This window comes from Abramis brama, assembly GCF_963993115.1.
Source record: "Abramis brama genome assembly, chromosome: 3".
In the NCBI taxonomy this organism is placed as follows: Eukaryota; Metazoa; Chordata; class Actinopteri; order Cypriniformes; family Leuciscidae; genus Abramis; species Abramis brama.
Window position 1 is genome coordinate 39,125,621 of NC_139965.1, and position 18,850 is coordinate 39,144,470.

General features: G+C 38.2%; 1 protein-coding gene across 1 annotated transcript; it reads left to right on the forward strand.

Moving 5' to 3' along the window:
* The first annotated feature begins 5,377 nt into the window (after window positions 1-5,377).
* Window positions 5,378-18,813, forward strand: serinc4 (serine incorporator 4). Its single transcript, XM_084107779.1, has 12 exons — window positions 5,378-5,782; window positions 9,147-9,314; window positions 9,517-9,695; window positions 9,978-10,057; window positions 11,098-11,191; window positions 11,673-11,884; window positions 12,049-12,144; window positions 15,365-15,491; window positions 15,591-15,663; window positions 15,771-15,810; window positions 16,331-16,478; window positions 17,883-18,813. Exons 1-12 carry the CDS (start codon window positions 5,714-5,716, stop codon window positions 18,091-18,093), a joined length of 1,497 nt encoding a protein of 498 aa, XP_083963905.1. The 5' UTR covers window positions 5,378-5,713; the 3' UTR covers window positions 18,094-18,813.
* The last annotated feature ends 37 nt before the right edge of the window (window positions 18,814-18,850 follow it).

The window sequence follows — 18,850 nt, forward strand, 5'->3', positions numbered from 1 at the left end:
GACCAAAACCGTGACAGAACCCCCCCCTCTAAGGGCGTCTCCCGACGTCCAGCAACACATAAAAGTCCAGGTGGGTGGTGGAGCGGAGGCGGTCTTGGGGGAGGGATGGTGGGCCAGGCCCGTGCAGGGGGACAGGGCTAGGGACGTGGCATGACGTGGACGGACCTGGGTCGTGACGAGACGTGGGCGGGCCTGGGCCGTGACGAAGCTTGGGCGGACCAGACAGCTCCGGCGGCCAGGGCGGACCTGACAGTTCAGGTGGCCAGGGTGGACCAGACAGCTCTGGTGGCCAGGGCGGATCTGGATGTGTGGGAGACCATGGCGTCGCCGCCTCCATGGTCCTATCCATGATCCTATTACCCCCTCCCAAAATTTTCTTGGGGAGAGCCAGGGGGTATAGGACTGGCTCAGACTGGGCAGACGTGGCGAGATCAGGCTCAGACTGGGCAGACGTGGCGAGATCAGGCGCTGGCTGGGCAGACGTGGCGAGATCAGGCGCTGGCTGGGCAGACGTGGCGAGATCAGGCGCTGGCTGGGCAGACGTGGCGAGATCAGGCGCTGGCTCGGCAGACGTGGCGAGATCAGGCGCTGGCTCGGCAGACGTGGCGAGATCAGGCGCTGGCTCGGCAGACGTGACGTGAACAGGCTCTGGCTCGGCAGACGTGACGTGAACTTCAAATGTGTGCACCGACCACACACACCATATGGCTGTGGCCATAATTGTTAGTGTAGCCATAACTGAGGGCTCAGGTTCAGGCGTGGCGGCGGCCATCTTGTCAGGAGACACAGGCTCGGCGGCGGCCATCTTGTCAGGAGACACAGGCTCGGCGGCGGCCATCTTGTCAGGAGACACAGGCTCGGCGGCGGCCATCTTGTCAGGAGACACAGGCTCGGCGGCGGCCATCTTGTCAGGAGACACCGGCTCGGCGGCGGCCATCTTGTCAGGAGACACCGGCTCGGCGGCCGACGTGGCGTGAAGAGACCCAGACATGGCAGGCATGACAAGAAGAGATTTAGGCTTGGCAGGCATGACGTGAAGAGACTCAGGCTTGGCAGGCATGACGTGAAGAGAGTCAGACATGGCAGACATGACGTGAAGAGACTCAGGCTTGGCAGGCATGACGTGAAGAGATTCAGGCTTCTCAGACTTGGCAGGCATGACGTGAAGAGATTCAGACATGGCAGACATGACGTGAAGAGACTCAGGCTTGGCGTGGAGAGACTCAGGCAAGGCGTGGAGAGACTCAGGCAAGGCGTGGAGAGACTCAGGCAAGGCGGATACTGTGGATTTGTGGGGCTTCTCAAAACCCACAGTAAATGAGGAACCGCTCAATAATAGAGCATAATCCATGTATTGTTCAAGTGAGAAATGAATTTTCCCCCCAGGCAGTCCACAGCGCAAAGGTTCGTCTAAACCATGTCTAAAAATGTCCTTGAGTGCTACATCATTAAAATCTACCTTGTGACAGAGTTCGCAAAAGTCCTTGACATAATCTTCTACGGTCCGGTTGTCCTGACGAAGACGAAGGAGGTCAACTGCTGGGTTCATAGTTTGGGTCTTGTATTATGTAATAAGAGGTCCACTGGAAGCAAGTTTAAGTAGAACCCAAATGCAGTTTAATGAAAATCAGAAACAGACATAGAAACAAAAACATGGCGAGGCATGGCGAAAACAAACTCAGGAACAAGAACTTACTACGTGGTTACATCAGCAATACAAGACACCGACACACGGCAAACATGAGGGCTAAATACACACAAGACTAATGACTAGACAAGGGACACCTGTGAACAATGATCAAACAATCAGACAATAAACTCATGACAAGACACATGGCAGGATCACATGACTACAAGGGATCACATGACAGACAAGGAAGCAAACATGACAAGAACAAAACCAGACCAAAACCGTGACAATTATTGAATTTTTAATGATGAAAACGTGTGTGAAATGTTTTGAATTGAAATATTCACAGCTTAAATTTACAACCATGTTGAATTTCAGCCCATAAAAATTCAAGCCCTGAAAATACAATGCTTTAAAATGCAAGCAGGGTTAATGCAATGCATATTTTTTCAAGTAGTGCAATTCAACAAGCTTTTTTGTTTCAAAAACATTTGTCATTATTTTACTTCCATAGGTCACAGGTGTATGTTGGTTGAGTAATTTACAACGGTTTCGAACGCGGCTCAACTAATCAGAATCAAGGATTGGAACTATCCATTTTATAATTTGGAATTAATTTGGAATTAATCATTCCTTCATCCTTCATGCTTTATATGATTTTTTTTTTTTTTTTTTTTTTTACCGAACACATTAATTATGTACATATCATTTGTTTTAGTTTTTTTTTAATTATGATATTTTCTCCAATAATTTTTGCTGGATTACTTATGTTCCATCTGATGTTTTTCAGATGTGCTAACATGAAACACAAAGTAAAGGTATAATAGTGATTAACCCTGCAAACAGGGAACTCTCTCAGAACATTCTGGCAAGGGTATGAACAAATGTTCCTCCAATAATGTTCAGAGAATCTGAGCTTTAATAATGTTCTCAAAATGTAAGCACAAAAACATTATGCATGCATCATTCATGGATACTTTTTTCTGTACCGATGTAGTTGGATGTTCATCTAACATTTTTGGTTTCAGAATGTTGTTAGAACATTAAGTAACGTTCCCAAAATTATAAAATGGAATGTTCGTGTTCCTTCAACATTCGCATTACCAAGAAAAAAGTTATTTTTCATGTTTTTTATGATGAAACATGAAACACAAAGTAAAGGTAGGCTAGTGACAACATTAACCCTGCAAACAGGGAACGTTCTCAGAATCTTGGCTAACGTTCTGGCAAGGTTCTATCAAAGTTATGAACAAATGTTCTTCCAGTAACGTTCATTCTCTCATAATGGCCGGATTGTAGAACAACACCTCTATGTATGTATTTGTGGATGATTGTTTTCCATCATTTTTTCTAAAGCCCATTAAATAACATTGATCAGATGTTTCTCATGGAGCTTGCTGAGTGATTTGTATTGTACGTTGTGCTTTTGTTCGAACAGTGTGCTAGTGTCCTTCTCTCACACAAGGCCCCCAATTATGGAGTGAAAAGACCTCCAGTCATTCTGGGTGTTTCACTCTGAGGGAGAGATTACAGCTTCATTGAATACACTGTATACTTTAAAAGACTCTAATTGGTTTAGAAAAGTTCATGCCTGTGTCATTTAGCTGAATAAGGATTAATGCTGCTAAATTAAACGTTTAGTTCCTAGTAACACATTTGTTGTTATGCTCCTCTTTACAGAACAAATAACACTGATTCATAAAGCAGAATGATAGTTACAAAAAGTCATATTTGATTCTCTCATATTTCATAGACATTTCCTTTTCTTAAGAGAGATTAATACAATGCCCGGGCTGTAATGTGCTGTCACTCTGATAGCTGCATGCCATGAACTTTGTTACCTAATGATATTGTCCCAGAAAATGTTTCGGCCACATGACCCTGTGGAACTGTCAATACTTTGAAATGTTCTTTCTAGACTGGAATAGTACAGTACTAGTACAGTACAATAGTCTGTACTGAGAGAAGTACTTACACAACAGTAAACTCAAATACTCTCTTGAAATTCTTGTAAAGCTTGAAAAGTTCTGGTTTAAAATCATGTCCTCCTATTAATTTCCCTGCAGGATTTTCAGGGACATTAACAAATAGGTTAAACTACTGCACCAGATACAGAGCATTAGTTGATTGGAACATGGAACATCTTCTTAAAGGTAACTGTCACCCCCCCCCCCCCAAAAAAAAAATTCACTGTGCTGCTTTTTAAATGATTTATGTTTACAAAAATGAGGCCAAGAAAAACATAAAATGTTTCATAAATCTTTTCTTTAGCCTTTTATTATGATAGAGGACAGTTAGTTGACAGGAAGCGAAGTTGGAGAGAGAGAGGGGGACAGGATCGGGAAAGGTCCACAAGCCAGGACTCGAACTCGGGACGCCCGAAGCAACTACGCTATATGTGGGCGTGCTGCCCACGGGGCTATTGGCACCGACTGAATAACGCTTTTGCTAACGCTTGAGAACATTAGACCAGATAACTATGAACGAACATTGTATTAACGTTACTGGAAGAACATTTGTTCATTCATAACTTTGAGGGAACTTTAGCCAAAGAGACAGAATGTAAGCCAATGTTCTTTGTTAGCTGGGTTGACATTAGCACCACATTTGAAGTTAGTCTATCTAGAAAGTTTTAAAGTAAAGACCATGATCTTTTTGCACAACAGCAGAAAGGGATAATTCACCCAAAAATAGAAATTCTGTCATAATTGACACGCTCTTATGTCCATTGCACATCTGTAAGACATTCTTTTGAATGCAGGACACAAAAGAAGATATTTTGGGGGAAAACTGTCCATACATGGGGTCCAATGTCATTTGCGTCGCAGCATTTTTTAATACATATTCTTTTGTGTTCCACAGGAAAAAATAAGAGTCATGTAGGTTTGGTACAACATGAGGGAGAGTAAATGACGACAGACTTTCTATTTTTGTGTGAACTGTCCCTTCAAGCGTGATTTCTGAATCAACACCGCAACTGTTTTTACCATATGTACGATGTCAAGTTTGTACATGATGCTGAAGGCTGACGAGTTCAAGTGTTTGTCAGACCCTGCTGTCTGGATTAGTGTGTCACTCTACCGGAGAGAGAAGGTCATCCAGGCTGAGACGAGGACTAAAAACTCCAGGATAATCCCAGCACACATACACACTGACCCAAATATAGAGCTACCGGGCACTCTGCACGCTAGAAACTCATATCACATCCCGTGACACTATATAAACATGAGACACTATCACATATGATGATGTCCGCTTCGTTATAATCATTATCTTCAGCTGAAACAACTTGTCTCATATTGTGCAAACTTATTATGTGAAGATTGCCAGGGTTTGTTGAAGTGTACCCCCATTTTACATTGAGACTGTGGGCAATGTATGCAAAAGAATGCGGGATTGGACCTGTGCCGCTCTTCCTGTGTATTCCTCTAAACACCCATTTCATTCGCTTCCCTCTGTTTCTGGGTCAAAGCATAATGACCAGATTACATATGTGGCCTCTATTAAATCAGACAAGTGAGTAGTTGCTAAGGTGCCACTTAGCCAGAAAAGGGGGATCCAAAGGTATGTCAACTTTGCGAGAGAAATCACAAAAGTGATTACATTATTCTGCCTTAAACCGATTAGAACCCTTGGGAAATCCTATTGTACGTGAGGGTGCTCTGGAGCCAGTGCACTGGAGCGAGGGCCTGGGGGAAGGGAGGGACAGATGGAACCTGCCCCCTCCTCCCGCTGCTCTTGTTGACTAATCTCACTGGGTGAGTACAGGCGACTGGAGGGACGGCAACTGGGCATCCACTCTTGCGCACAAACTCTTCTGGCACCATTCGATGCCACTAGGCAGCTCGTAGGAAATGGGAAGACTGTTCGGATGTTCCAACGCGAGGAACATGAGGGTGTGCAGTTGGAGATCCATGGAAGCACACCTGCAGAGGAAATTAGCTGAGGAGCATTTCATGTAAAGCTGAGGGACTCCTACAGTTGATAAATTGTCCTGACTCACTGGTTATAGTAGCCTATATAATTAGATTTTTTTCGGAGGACTTGTTTTAATGACTAAGCGTCCTTGACAAATAAGACGCCATGTCGACAGCTCAAGCTTTACACCACAACGGTGTCTACAACTATTTCCTCAACATGGTGGCTTATCAGGTGAGAGAGAAAGAGAGAGAGAGATGGATATTATTTCATAATGATGGGAGATGTGCAATGACATTTCAGGTGTTTTCAGATTCTCATGGATCTATTATTGGAACACAAGAAAAGCTTTACATAAGCATTATTCTTCTCTTACCAGAACCTAATCTGGCTTTGTAGAACTTAGAACTCAAAGACAAATGATGACGAATGTTGTGGATTTATGTTGAACATAAGGAACCTGACAATTTCACTTATCTTACGACTACAACATTTTCAGTTACTGGATTTCACACTTTTTTGCTAATTTGGCTTTTCTATTTGTCCTAAATATGAGTGAAGTTGCCACAGAATGACACTGACATATTTGACAGATAAATAGAGCTCATTATATGATATAATTTGTATTAGTGGAGCACTGTATAGTATGTGAAATATATACTCATATAAGTATGTTTCAAGGCAATAGACTTGCTTAAATACTGCAGAACCTAATTTTTCAAGCTTGCAAAGATTCAAGATGTCTACAGGTTGTCGCATAACTTGTCATAATGCTCTGTGATAGGACTCAATTCATGAGCTCCATATTTTCATTTTATTGTTTTAACTAATTAACCTTGCATTTCATTTGAATAACTCAACTTATGTGAGATTCAGTTCACTCAGTGTTGTCTGCATTAGGATGAACAGTCCCTGAAAAGAATAATCCACTATTTAATTATTTAAATGATAATTGTTTAAATGATAATTGCTATTATAATTGCACTGTTAAAATAATTGGTCAGTTGTTGTTGTTTGGTATAAGAAGATAAAACTCTGTGCACAGGCATCATGGAAAGTGCTTTCTGTCAAATGAAATTAAGAGGATGAATGACTCATTCATAAGCTTTAAGAGTCAGTGTGTTTTCACCCTCCTTACTTCTGAGATGTGAGAATCAATAATAAAACGTTTGTAAATTAATTTATAGAAAGGATCAAATGTCGTCACTCCTTATAATCTTATTTCTAAACCACAAGCTGCCATGTTCTGAGTCATGGTATTTCAAACCAAAAATATTCTGCTGTCACATGTTGTCACCATCACTTTAAAACCAATCTGCTTCATTCACACTCTAAAACGTCATTCACGGGACCTGTTAACACATCTTAAATAAGTGCATGGTTGCAAGTTTAAAATCTGAGGTTTAATTATAACTTTTAAGTTGCAAGCATTATCTTGTTGAGTTCTGTTGACATAACTTTGATCATTACATAAACGCCCGTTCTCATCCCAAGTCGTCATATACTGACGCTTTCAAAATTTCTTCAATATCTGACGCACAAAGCACTCTTTAGCGTCCATATGAGACGCATAACCCTACCACAGACCTAAACCTACCCATAACCGAAGCGTCTCATATTGACGCTAAGGGTGCTTTGTGCGTCGGATATTGACGAACTTTCGAAAGCGTCAGTTACATGACGCCTAAACCTACCCATAACCGAAGCCTCTCATATGGACGCTAAAGGGTGCTTTGTGCGTCGGATATTGAAGAATGTCTGAAAGTGACGGAAAGTGACGATTTGGGGATGAGAATGCGTTGTAATATTGTGTGTAATTAAAACTCAAATTTATGCGTTTTTATTTTTTTATTTATTTATTTTTGTAAAGTAATTTAATTAAATAAGTGGATTTCTAGTGGCTTATTCGTGGTGTTTTTTTTCTGAACCGACTTTTACTTTTTACTGTGTTTATGTTACAAATAATTAAGTTCCTGTGACTCACTGTAGTTTGTTGGTTGAATATAGTTGTCATAATTAACCCTTAAATGCATGAATGTTTTGTCAATCATTATTACATATTCGGGTCTTTAGAGACCCAGAACTAGATTTTATTACAACAATTACAGAAGAATAAAATAAAGCATTTTTGTTTTATTTATCCTTTTGGAGCTTGGAAGGGTTCAGTTTGAGCAGATGTTTTATACCATAATCCTTTTTAGAGCTAATTTCCCAGGACATTCAGCATCTGGTTCATATTCACGATCTCAAACATGTTCTTAAAACTATAATTTTTAACATCTTCAAAAGAAAAATTTTTAAAAAATGGAAAAAAAAAAAGATTTTAATTTAAAATTTTGATCGCTGACAGCTTCTTCCCCAGATCCACCATCAAGTGACAGTGACACTAATATTTGATTGCGTTCAGTACTTGCTCTGCAATAAATCGCTGACCCATTTCAAGTTTTGCTGATGATACTCCCTGTTCTTTTGTTTTCTGCCTGCGGTAACTATGAATGAAACGTCATTCATCACTGTGTATCAGACATTGTCATCTTATGGAATAAAGATGAATTGCACTTATTTAGTCATCAGAGAATCAATTATTTTTGTGCAGGAAAAAAATATACTTACACTGTTACACTCCTCAGGTCATTGACAACCCTATTCAATTTTTACAAAATAAATGGGTACACAAGCATTCTTTTATAATTTTTTTTATTGTTTATAATGAATTGATTGAGGAATACTAAAAAGGTTGATGTCTAACTTTAAAAAATGAATGAGGAGGAGGGTAGTGAATGACGTTTAAGGGTCAAAAGAAAATGATGCACGCACATGAGACCTTATGTCTCTAAAAAGCACCAAAAAAAATGTAATGATCATTTGCTCATTATTTACTCACCTTTATGTCATTCCAAAACCTTAAGACTTTCTTTCTTCTGTGGAACTGGTTTCAACTGTTCTTGTCCAAAAGTTAATGAGGTCCAAAACAACACTGGTCCCCACTGATTTTCATTGTATGAACAAATAAACACTGGTACATATTACAAAATATCTTCTTTTTTGTTTGGAAGCTTTTCAATTTTTTTAATTTGTGGCGGAAACTAGTTTCTTTTGAAACAAGCTTTGATACTTTTGTGTTCCTGAAAAGAAAAAAATCCATATAGATCTTGATCATCATAAGAGTGAGTAAATGATGACATTTTAATTTTGGGGTGAATTATCACTTTAAAGACTACTACAAAAGGGTTAGACATGTATATATATTGACATGAATTACTCTATATTTTGATGGTTTTCCCCTCAAGTCACATAGTGAATAACTGTGACAGGACATCGAAGTGAAGCACAGTTCTTCACACAGTACATTACTGAAAGATTGTGTTTTTTATACTGCTATCATTCAAAATCCAGTATACGCTAATGAAAAATAGATTATTAATCTGTCAGTTGGAACCGAGTTTCTGCCCAGTCTCTGCTTCTGGGTTTAGCTGAGGATAAAAGATGTTTGGACCCCATCCAGACAACCAGCCCCGATCCCTCAGGACAAATACAGATGCTTTGAGCGACCTCGATTAATCCTGAACCCTGACTGGTCTGCTTTTCTTTCTATCAGATATGCTGCTGCTGTGGCCCGGCACCATGTTCCCTGTGTTGCTCCTTCTGTCCGCCCGTCAAATCCTCATCCAGCACGCGGGTCATGTACACGTTATTCCACATCCTGGCCTGCACTGTCTCATGCCTCATGCTGTCTAAGACCGTGTCCGAGGCGGTGAGGGAGAATGTAAGTACAGTTCTTACACGTTGCACAGGCTCCAGTTGGTCTTCATTCGCCTAACTGACTTTTATTTGTGCTGGTGCTGTAAAGAGCCAAAACTCTGCTTTATTTGTATCAAGTCTCATCCAATCAAATCTTGGCTGGACACACACCAGCTACACATGCCAGCAGGCTGTGGCACACAATAACAGACAGCTCTCTTCCTCAGGTGCCTTTCTTTAATATGGTGTGTGATGAGGCTCATGGTGGAGGAGACTGTCAGATGTTGGTGGGTTACTCTGCCGTCTACCGGGTGTGTTTTGGCACAGCTTGCTTCTACTTAATGATGGCCATCTTCCTCATCGATGTGAAGTCCAGTCAGGATTTCCGAGCCCTCATCCACAACGGGTTGGTGACTGCATTATTCCCTGTATTTTGTTTGCACTGTCTGTAACACAACAGAAAGTTTCTTCGACTCTTCACTTCGACTTCTTTTGATTGCTCTACAGATTAAATACTACATAGCAGTTGTGGAGACATTAGGTTAAGTTCTTAAGAGGAAGAACATGATCTGGAAGAACCAGATCCTTGGACCATATGGTGTACATGCATCCATGTTTATCAGTAGGTTTATTAAGTTACTTCATATGAATAAACTAACACACACTTATTCTCCTCATTCTCACTTAGGTTCTGGTTTCTGAAGTTCATCACCATGCTTGGGATGATCGCTGCTGCCTTTTTTATTCCCACAGAATCATTTTTGCATGGTGAGCTATTCATCTGTGACACAAATGCTTATATTTGAGAAATAATAGAGAGGAACTGATATAAAAATTCTGGCTGAGACCAGTAAATAAATTAATAACATTACCATTCAAATGTTTGGGGTCAATAATATGTTTGTTTTTTTAAAGAAATTGATACTTTTATTCAGCAAGGATGCATTAAATTGGTAAAAAGTGACAGTAAAAACATTTATAATGTAATAAAAGATTTTTATTTCAAATAAATCCTGTTGTTTTGAACTTTCTATTCATCAAAGAATCCTAAAAAAGTTTCCACAAAGTATTAAGCAACTGTTTTCAACATTGACAACAAGAAATGTTTCTTGATCAGCTTATTAGAATGATTTCTGAAAGATCACGTGACAACACAACATAAGAAAAACGCATGCTGTTTTTTTAGATTTGCGTTGAATTCAACAGTGTAATTAAATTATTACAATTAAATATTTAGCTTACTTTAAATGACTGTTACATGATTGCAAAGGTCATCACAATTATGAATGCACAATTAAATATTCAATATCAACAAATTAATATCTAATATTGGCAGATAAACTATATAATATCAATATATATTTGCATTCCTACTGATATGGGAAAGGAGGTGTATTGATCAAAATATAGTGATGTGTCCTAGACTATCTAAACTGATTATGTGCTTATAGTGATTACGTTACAGTCTTGGCTCATGGCTCTGGTGATGATCAGTCTGGATCATGTGATTTGCACTTCTCCTTTAAGTCCTCCAGGTGGCCCTACAGACACATTGAACGTTTTACATTTGCACACAAAGTGGGGATTATCTCAATCAGTGGGCCTAGTTTATAAAAAATGTTACAATGTTGCATTCAATTCAGTGAGACATTTTATGTACAAATGGTTTTACATGTAATTTACAAAAGAATTCGTTCTGATTCATAAATACAGCCCAGTTCACCTCATTTCACTGTATTTCATAAATACACTGTATTTTTTTGTCTTATTTTTAATTGTTTTCCCCTTTTTTTCCTCTTTCCATGTAGCTTGGCATTACGTTGGAGTAGTGGGAGGCTTTTCTTTTATCCTAATTCAACTCATTCTCATCACAGCTTTTGCTCATACCTGGAATAAAAACTGGTAAGTGAGGAAACTGGGTTCACACCAACAGTATGTTGGCATAAGTATGTGTGGCATACTTGAGGCAAACCTGCACTAACCCACAATAACTACTGTAGGAAGGTGCTCATTACCAGACTATGAAGAACCACATCTGGTTCATGTCTGGAGTCACATCTTGCTCAGGAATGATAAAATATCACCCTCCACAGTTGTAGAGTTTTAGATAATCTCTGTCCTTCACTCCCTTCCTGTTTCTCGCTCTGGTATCTCACTTATTCACATACACACACATTCATACTCACTCCCCGTTCACCCTCTGACATCCAGTTTATCCCAGATGTTTGTGGAATCTACCTCAAGCCATTTTGAGGCAGGATGTCATCTTAACACAACGGACATAATAGGAATTATTGTACTTCTGTTTTTCCTGATTTTTGATTTACACGTGAGGCGTCATTGATCTCACTCACCCTGTCTCTGCCCTGCCTCTCATTGCCAGGTTAACCGGTGCAGCTGAGAATAAAAGGTGGTACGTGGCAGTCATGTGCGCTACCCTCTTTTTCTACACCATCGCCACCATGGCCTTCACTTTCATGTACAAATACTACACTCACCCAGCGGGATGCCACCTGAATAAATCCCTGCTATGGACTAACCTGGCCCTCTGCACCTTCATGTCTTTTATTGCGGTCACTCCCTGCGTGCAGCAAAGTTAGTGCTTCATCTCTTTCTGTTCTCTCACCAAAACAATAGTTTGGTAGTTTATATCAGTAGTTTAGATATAAATACCCTTGCAACAATTTAACCATAAAATGTATATAAATGAAGAATGATTAGTCATTTAAGTTGACCGTTTGTTTTGCTCTCCCTCTCAGAACAGCCTCGCTCAGGACTCCTGCAGGCTTCCATCATTTGCTGCTATGTCATGTACCTGACCTTCTCTGCTCTGTCCAGCCGTCCACCAGAAAAAGGTAAGCAAGATTTGCATGTCTCATGCATTGTTTCTGGTCAATTTTAGGCTATAGTTTGCTTCCATAACATGTCTTCTTTCAGAATGGTAGCAAGAAAACATTTCAAATATGCATTTATCAAAAATATAAGATATCAGTTCTGCTGTTGTTCATTAATATGCGTACCTAGTGATGTTGTACAATGAAGACGGTGTCATGTCGCCGGAAATAGAGTCATCAGTGTCCCACTGTGTAGTGAGCCAGGGTCCTTACTGTCCTTACCGGTGCCGAATTCATGCACACGATATACTGGCTCACGACCGAAGTTAGGGAGCTGATTGAGAAGCACCCATAGTGATAACCATAGCACGGGACAAAAATATGACATTTCAAATGACTGTAGATATGCATTAAGCAATATAAATACAGACATGAGATTAATAAAAAAAATATATTAATATCAAAATTGTTTTGAAATTTCTTTTCCAATTAATTGTAAAATAAATTACTTGTAAATAATCTTAAATGTCTCACTGTACATTACATCTGCACTTTCACTAGAGCACCCTCACTAATTTCAGAAGCACCCTCTGTGATTTGATTATTAATTTATTCAAATGGAGATAGTACAATTTAAATGTTTTAGTAAACTTAAAGCTAAAGTTTAGGCAAATGTTTAATTTTCCATCTGACAGTAAAATTAAAAGGTCTGAGTCTGCAAATCCATTTAAATAATTGTGATTAAAACAACTGTGAACAAATAATGAATTGAGATTTTACAGCAACATGAATTTGTTATGATGCATAAATCTCAGTTTTACCAATGCAAAGTGAAATACATGTGCATGTGCACCTAACTGACGTGAACACCTGAGTTGACGCTGAGTGTAATGATTTGACCAATCAATTGGCACATATTAACATACAACACATCTCCAGAGTTAGACGGAGATGCATTTACTTTTTATTAACTAAATTAACAAGCAACAATCATCTAACAAATAAATCAGTTTGACGTAAATGTGTGTGTATATACAGTATATATATATATATATTTTTATTTATTTTTTGCCGATATGTTTATTTATTTTTTTCGCCTCACCATCAACGTACAGTATGTACAGTCAGGAAGGGTACAAAGCCACGCTAAAGTAACTTAAGCTGATAGTGCGGGGGAAAGCTTAATGTAGAGGTCACGAGCAGAACGTTCGTCACTCGACTAATCACCTCGAGGAAGGTCTGAGACTAGAGCCAATCACTGTCCTCACAGGACATCATCTGAATAGATGAGCGAACGCACAGTAAATACGGATCACACAACGAGACGGTGGTAGAAGTGAAATTGAGTCTACCAGCTGATGAAAACCGCGTTGGCTTGGAAACACTGTGGAGTTCAATGTGTGAGCTGGCACAAGATGCCAGAATCCAATTCAGACTGCTCTCCCTCCGATCTTTTCTTCTTCAAAATCTCACACTGATCAGTCGAATATTAATATGAAAGAATGTTGCTCAACTCAATTATTAAAACCAGGAGATATAGCTTGCAGTTGCAATGCTATATTACAGACCATTAGAAACTGCATACACAAGAATGACTTAAAAAATTATAAACTTGATGTGTTAGTAAAACTATTAAACTCATTTTTCGTTCATTGAAATAAAGCTGTAATAAAATAAAATAAACGAGAAAACGAAAATTAGAGATGTTTACTTAATTGGAAACTAATTGAAAATACGTTTTTTAAAGTAGGCCTAACTAAAACTGAAATAAAAATAAAGCTAAATTAAAATATTAAAAAAACTAAATGATTTAATCACATAATAAAATTACTAAACCCTAAACTAAACTAAAAATGAAAGTTGAAAATATAAAAAAGATTATTCAAAATAATAAATAAATAAATAATTCTAATATAAAAATGATTATAACTTATATTGCTGATGAATCAAGCAACACTTTAATGGCACAGTTACCCATTTGCAAGATCATTAGACACTTAACACTGATAGTTGGGGGGGGGGGATAATACTGGATCCAGCATGTGTGAGCCTGTCTCTACCTGTCAACACAAAGCCAGCCAAGTAACTAACCAGTCAGTCACCGTAATGATGAGGGGCACTTGAAGAGTGATTGGCGGCCTGTTTGAATACTTTCAGCTCTTTATGAAACTCTAAAATGCTTTATAGAATCACAGACTGATCTGTTGTTTCAAGGTCAGAGTGCAGTGATGCATGCAAACCTCTATCGGAGTAACTGGACTGATTCATCCCTCAGCAAAGTTAATCAAACTGGCTGTAATCACATAGTCATTAACAAAAGGTCATCAGTGGAGCCGCAAAACTCTTCCTGGTTTGCCATCTCATCTCACATCATTTCATCCATTAGTGGTGCATTTCAGAGGAAACCTGTGGTGATGAATGGTGCGTGCTCAAAATACGACAGAGATGAATGAGATTTCCAGAAAGAAAAGCTTTGGTGACTGAGGTCATAGAAAAGCTCTCAAGCATGTAACACAGATGTAGCTGAGGGTGTTTCACGTGGGTATTTGAAATATAGATGTTGATGGTAAAGTTCAGGGGAGAAGAATTACAGCTGCTGCCGTAAAAGGATTGCAGAATAGTTCTTACATTTGCCAGGTTTTGATTTAGGATGATTTACATAATGTCTGATGAAGAGCTTTGGGTTGAAAATATCACGGATGTGGTTTGATTAATATTGCAGGATTGTTGCTTTCTGGAGAAACAGTGTACTGACTTTCCTTTGGTGAATGGCACTGTGTGTGTAAATGTGTGTTTGTTGTGTCCTGTCTTGTTCACTAACTATCAGCGGGTTTATGGCCTCTGTGTGCTGCATGAATTCATAAAGGACTGAAGTGTGCCCTGGGGCATGCTGGGAGTTTAATCCCATCTCAGAGGAATTCTCTCAGACACACAACACATAATATCCACAGACCTCTAAATCATCTCTGAACCCAGAAACAATGGGCTCAAGAAATCCTTAATGGAGCGTGTAAATGTGACACTAAATGCAATTCTCTGTTGTTTTTAAACATGATTCTGAAACCCCAAATGATGGGTTTGTGGAAAATAAATCTTAATCCAGAAAGGTATGTAAATGAGTCTCTCTCTCTCTCTCTCTCTCTCTCTCTCTCTCTCTCTCTCTCTCTCTCTCTCTCTCTCTCTCTCTCTCTCTCTCTCTCTCTCTCTCCCTCTCCCTCTCTCTCTGTTTTGTGTTTTTCAGTGGAGTATCAAGGGGTCAACATGACGGTGTGTTACCCCAAAGTCAGTAGAGATGAGATTCAAAATGAAGGCAATGCTGTGGCCATTATCGGGGCTGCAATCATGTACTGCTGTGTTCTCTTTGCATGGTAAGCAAAAAAAAAAAAAAGTACTGAGTTGTGAATAATAGAGATATTAATAAAATGTCTACTTTGGCTAATAAAATTGATGCTGATTTTCTTCCTCAGCAATGAGGCTTCATACTTGGCTGAGGTCTTTGGACCTTTCTGGATGATAAAAGTTTACCGCTATGAGTTCCAAGTATGTGACTTTCAGAAAGTTTTATATTATAACAAATTTTTGTTATACTAATGTCTTTTTAACTCCTAATGTCTCTGACAATCTCTGCCACTCTCTGTCTTGAACAGAAAGCCTCCTGTTGCTTTTGCTGCCCAGAGGCAGAAGATGGTGAGAAACATATACCAAATTCCAATATCCATAAATTTCATAAACATATTAAAGGGATAGTTCCCAAAAATGAAAATTCTGTCCTCATTTATTTACCATCATGTTGTTTCAAACCATATGACATTCTTCTGCAGAACACAAAAAGATATTTTGCAAACATTTTCGGTTCCCATTGGACAAAACCCAAAACTGTTTGCTTACCAACATTATTCAAAAAAAAAAAAAAAAAAATATATATATACATATATATATATATATATATATATATATATATATATATATATATATATATATATATATATATATATATATATATATATACATATATATATATATATATATATACATATATATATATATATTTTTTTTTTTTTTTTTTTTTTTTTTTTTTTGTGTGTTCTTCTTAAGAAAGAAAGCCATACAGGCTTGGAACGATATGAGAGTGAGTAAATGATGACATTTTTGGGTGAACTGTGCCTTTAATGTCAAGGTATTAACATCTTTGTTTCTGTCCTGCCAGAGGAGGAGTTTGTCATTGACGAGAGCAAAGGCTGTCAGAAAGTCATCCACAACGAGACCCATCGCGTTGCCTACAGCTACTTTTTCTTCCATTTTGTTTTCTTTCTGGCCTCCCTCTACGTAATGATGACCCTCACTAATTGGTTCAGGTCAGTTGTTAAAGAGCTCATCTGAGCTGTTCTGGAGATCCGACCAGAAAGCCCTGGAACAACAGTAAACACACAAGAGTTTTTGTGGATAGAACCAATATGTATATACAAGCACAGACACATCTAAACAGAGAATTACTTTTGTTCTTAAAAATAAATTAAGCTAATTTCCAGGGGTTCCAGGTCTGTGAGGATATATATATATATACACTGTTGAAAGTTTGGGATTTTTTAAAAGGTTTTTCTTTTGCTCACTAAGGCTGCATTTATTTGACCAGTATTGTGAAATATTACAAATTTAATTGTAAGAAATTTAAAATTGTAAAAAACTGTTTTCTATTTGAACATATTTTTAAATGTAATTTATTCCTGTGATGGTAAAGCTGAATTTTCAGCATCGTTACTCCAGTCTTCAGTGTCACATAATCCTTCATAAATCATTCTAATATGATTTGCTGCCCCAAACTTTTTTAATTTGATATATATATATGTTTATTTTATTATATTTCAGCCTTTCTAAATGTGGTGTATTATTGCTCTTTTAAATATTATAAACGGTGTTAATATTTGTCTTCAATTAATGTTATAAAGTGTAACATTAATGTAAAAGTGTAAAAAAATATATATGTTACCGGCAAAGTGTGAAATCCCGGTATTGTATAGAATGCCTAGGCAATGTATAGAATTCCTGATGTTTTTTGCAAAAAATAATTGACCTAATTCTATACATTACCTAGGCATTCTATAGAATGCCGGATTACACACTTTGTCGGTAACATATATATTAGGATTCCTGAGTTGGCTGTGAGTCTGTAAAGTCTAAACCCCCTTGTTATAGATAAACCTGAGCCTGAAATAAAATGTTGGCAGTTTTAGAGGTAAATAAAAAGGTAAATATATATATATATATATATATATATATATATATGAAGAGTTCAGATGCAAAAGCCTCTAAGTGCCATCTGAAATGTTCTTCTTGAATGATCATTTTTATCAAGCTCGTATATTTAAGTTCAGTAATTTCATTTAAATAGCAATGAAAATGACATATTAATTGTCATTTAAGTGAAACTACTGAACTTAAATATACGAGCTTGATAAAAATGATCATTCTAGAAGAAAATTTCAGATGGCACTTAGAGGCTTTTGCTTCTGAACTCTTCATATATATTTATAGAAGAAAATAATTATCTTTTTATTTACCTCTAAAACTGCAAACATTTTATTTAAACTGCCAACATCTAAATTTATTTATTTATTATTATTATTTCTAAAATAGGTTATTGCAGAATCAGTTAACATCTGGGGATTTTTTTTTAAAGCAATTTTGTTGCCAAAAGATTAGCACCCACACACAAATCCCAATTTTGACCAATTTTTATAATGCCATTCTGTCTCCCTCAGTTATGAGACTGCTGTGCTGGAGACAACCTTCACCCACGGGAGTTACTCCACATTCTGGGTCAAGCTCTCTTCCTGCTGGGCATGTGTTGTTCTGTATCTCTGGCTCCTCCTGAGTCCCCTGTGCTACTGCCAGTCTGATCACAAACGACCTCGCCGCGCCCGCATCAAGAGACGGACCACCTCGCACCGTCACGTTAGCGTCAGCGTGTGAATCACACAAAACAGACTGTTCAACAGTGTCAAAGACAGTGGGGATGTGTGCAGGTTACTGGGGATTTCCACCGCAAAGGACATGGGTCATGCAGGATCCCTGAACGCTGAAGAGTAGACTCTATTAAATGAACATTGATCCTCCTGATAATCCTGTTAGGATTAAAACCACCAGCACTATGAATGCAATTCAACATGCATGGAACGGAAAATGTTAACCATGTTTAAGACTGTTCGAGCATATCTGCAGGGGGTGTGCTAAAATTGCCAAACGGAATATGACATTAACATTTAAAAGAGCTGGATGTCTTTATATTTAGTGAGTTTTTTTTTTTTTTTTTTTATTGTAGAAGAATTCGTCATTGGCTTACAGTGTAGACATACGGAGATACCTGAAATAGGCTTTTTCCTATTTAATTTAACCTTTTGATACATTTATGCTTATCAAGTATAGATTATGTGAGCAATGCTTTATTTCAGTGATCTGTGGCTTGTATATATATATACATATATATATATGCTCTCTGGGGGATTGCCCCGCCCACTCTCTCAGCCAATCAGAGGCCATAGGGAGAAAAGGCTGTTATCTACATTAAAATTACTTTAATAGCTCGGTGACAGCCAGCCTATTTAGCTCTAATTGCATGTTTATGTTAGAAAGTTTTATGTCACTGTAATAAAAGATAAGTTATTTTTGTAAATATATTTTTAACAAAACACATTCTAGAGTTTATGTTTGTTTTGCCGAAAGGCTGGAC

Bases quoted from the DNA above. Each gene is read 5' to 3' on its own strand.
- serinc4 (XM_084107779.1), top strand. From the start codon at position 5,714: ATGTCGACAGCTCAAGCTTTACACCACAACGGTGTCTACAACTATTTC. The intron at 5,783-9,146 runs GTGAGAGAGAAA...TCTTTCTATCAG, and splicing joins TCAACATGGTGGCTTATCAG to ATATGCTGCTGCTGTGGCCC. The intron at 15,664-15,770 runs GTATGTGACTTT...TGTCTTGAACAG, and splicing joins TTTACCGCTATGAGTTCCAA to AAAGCCTCCTGTTGCTTTTG.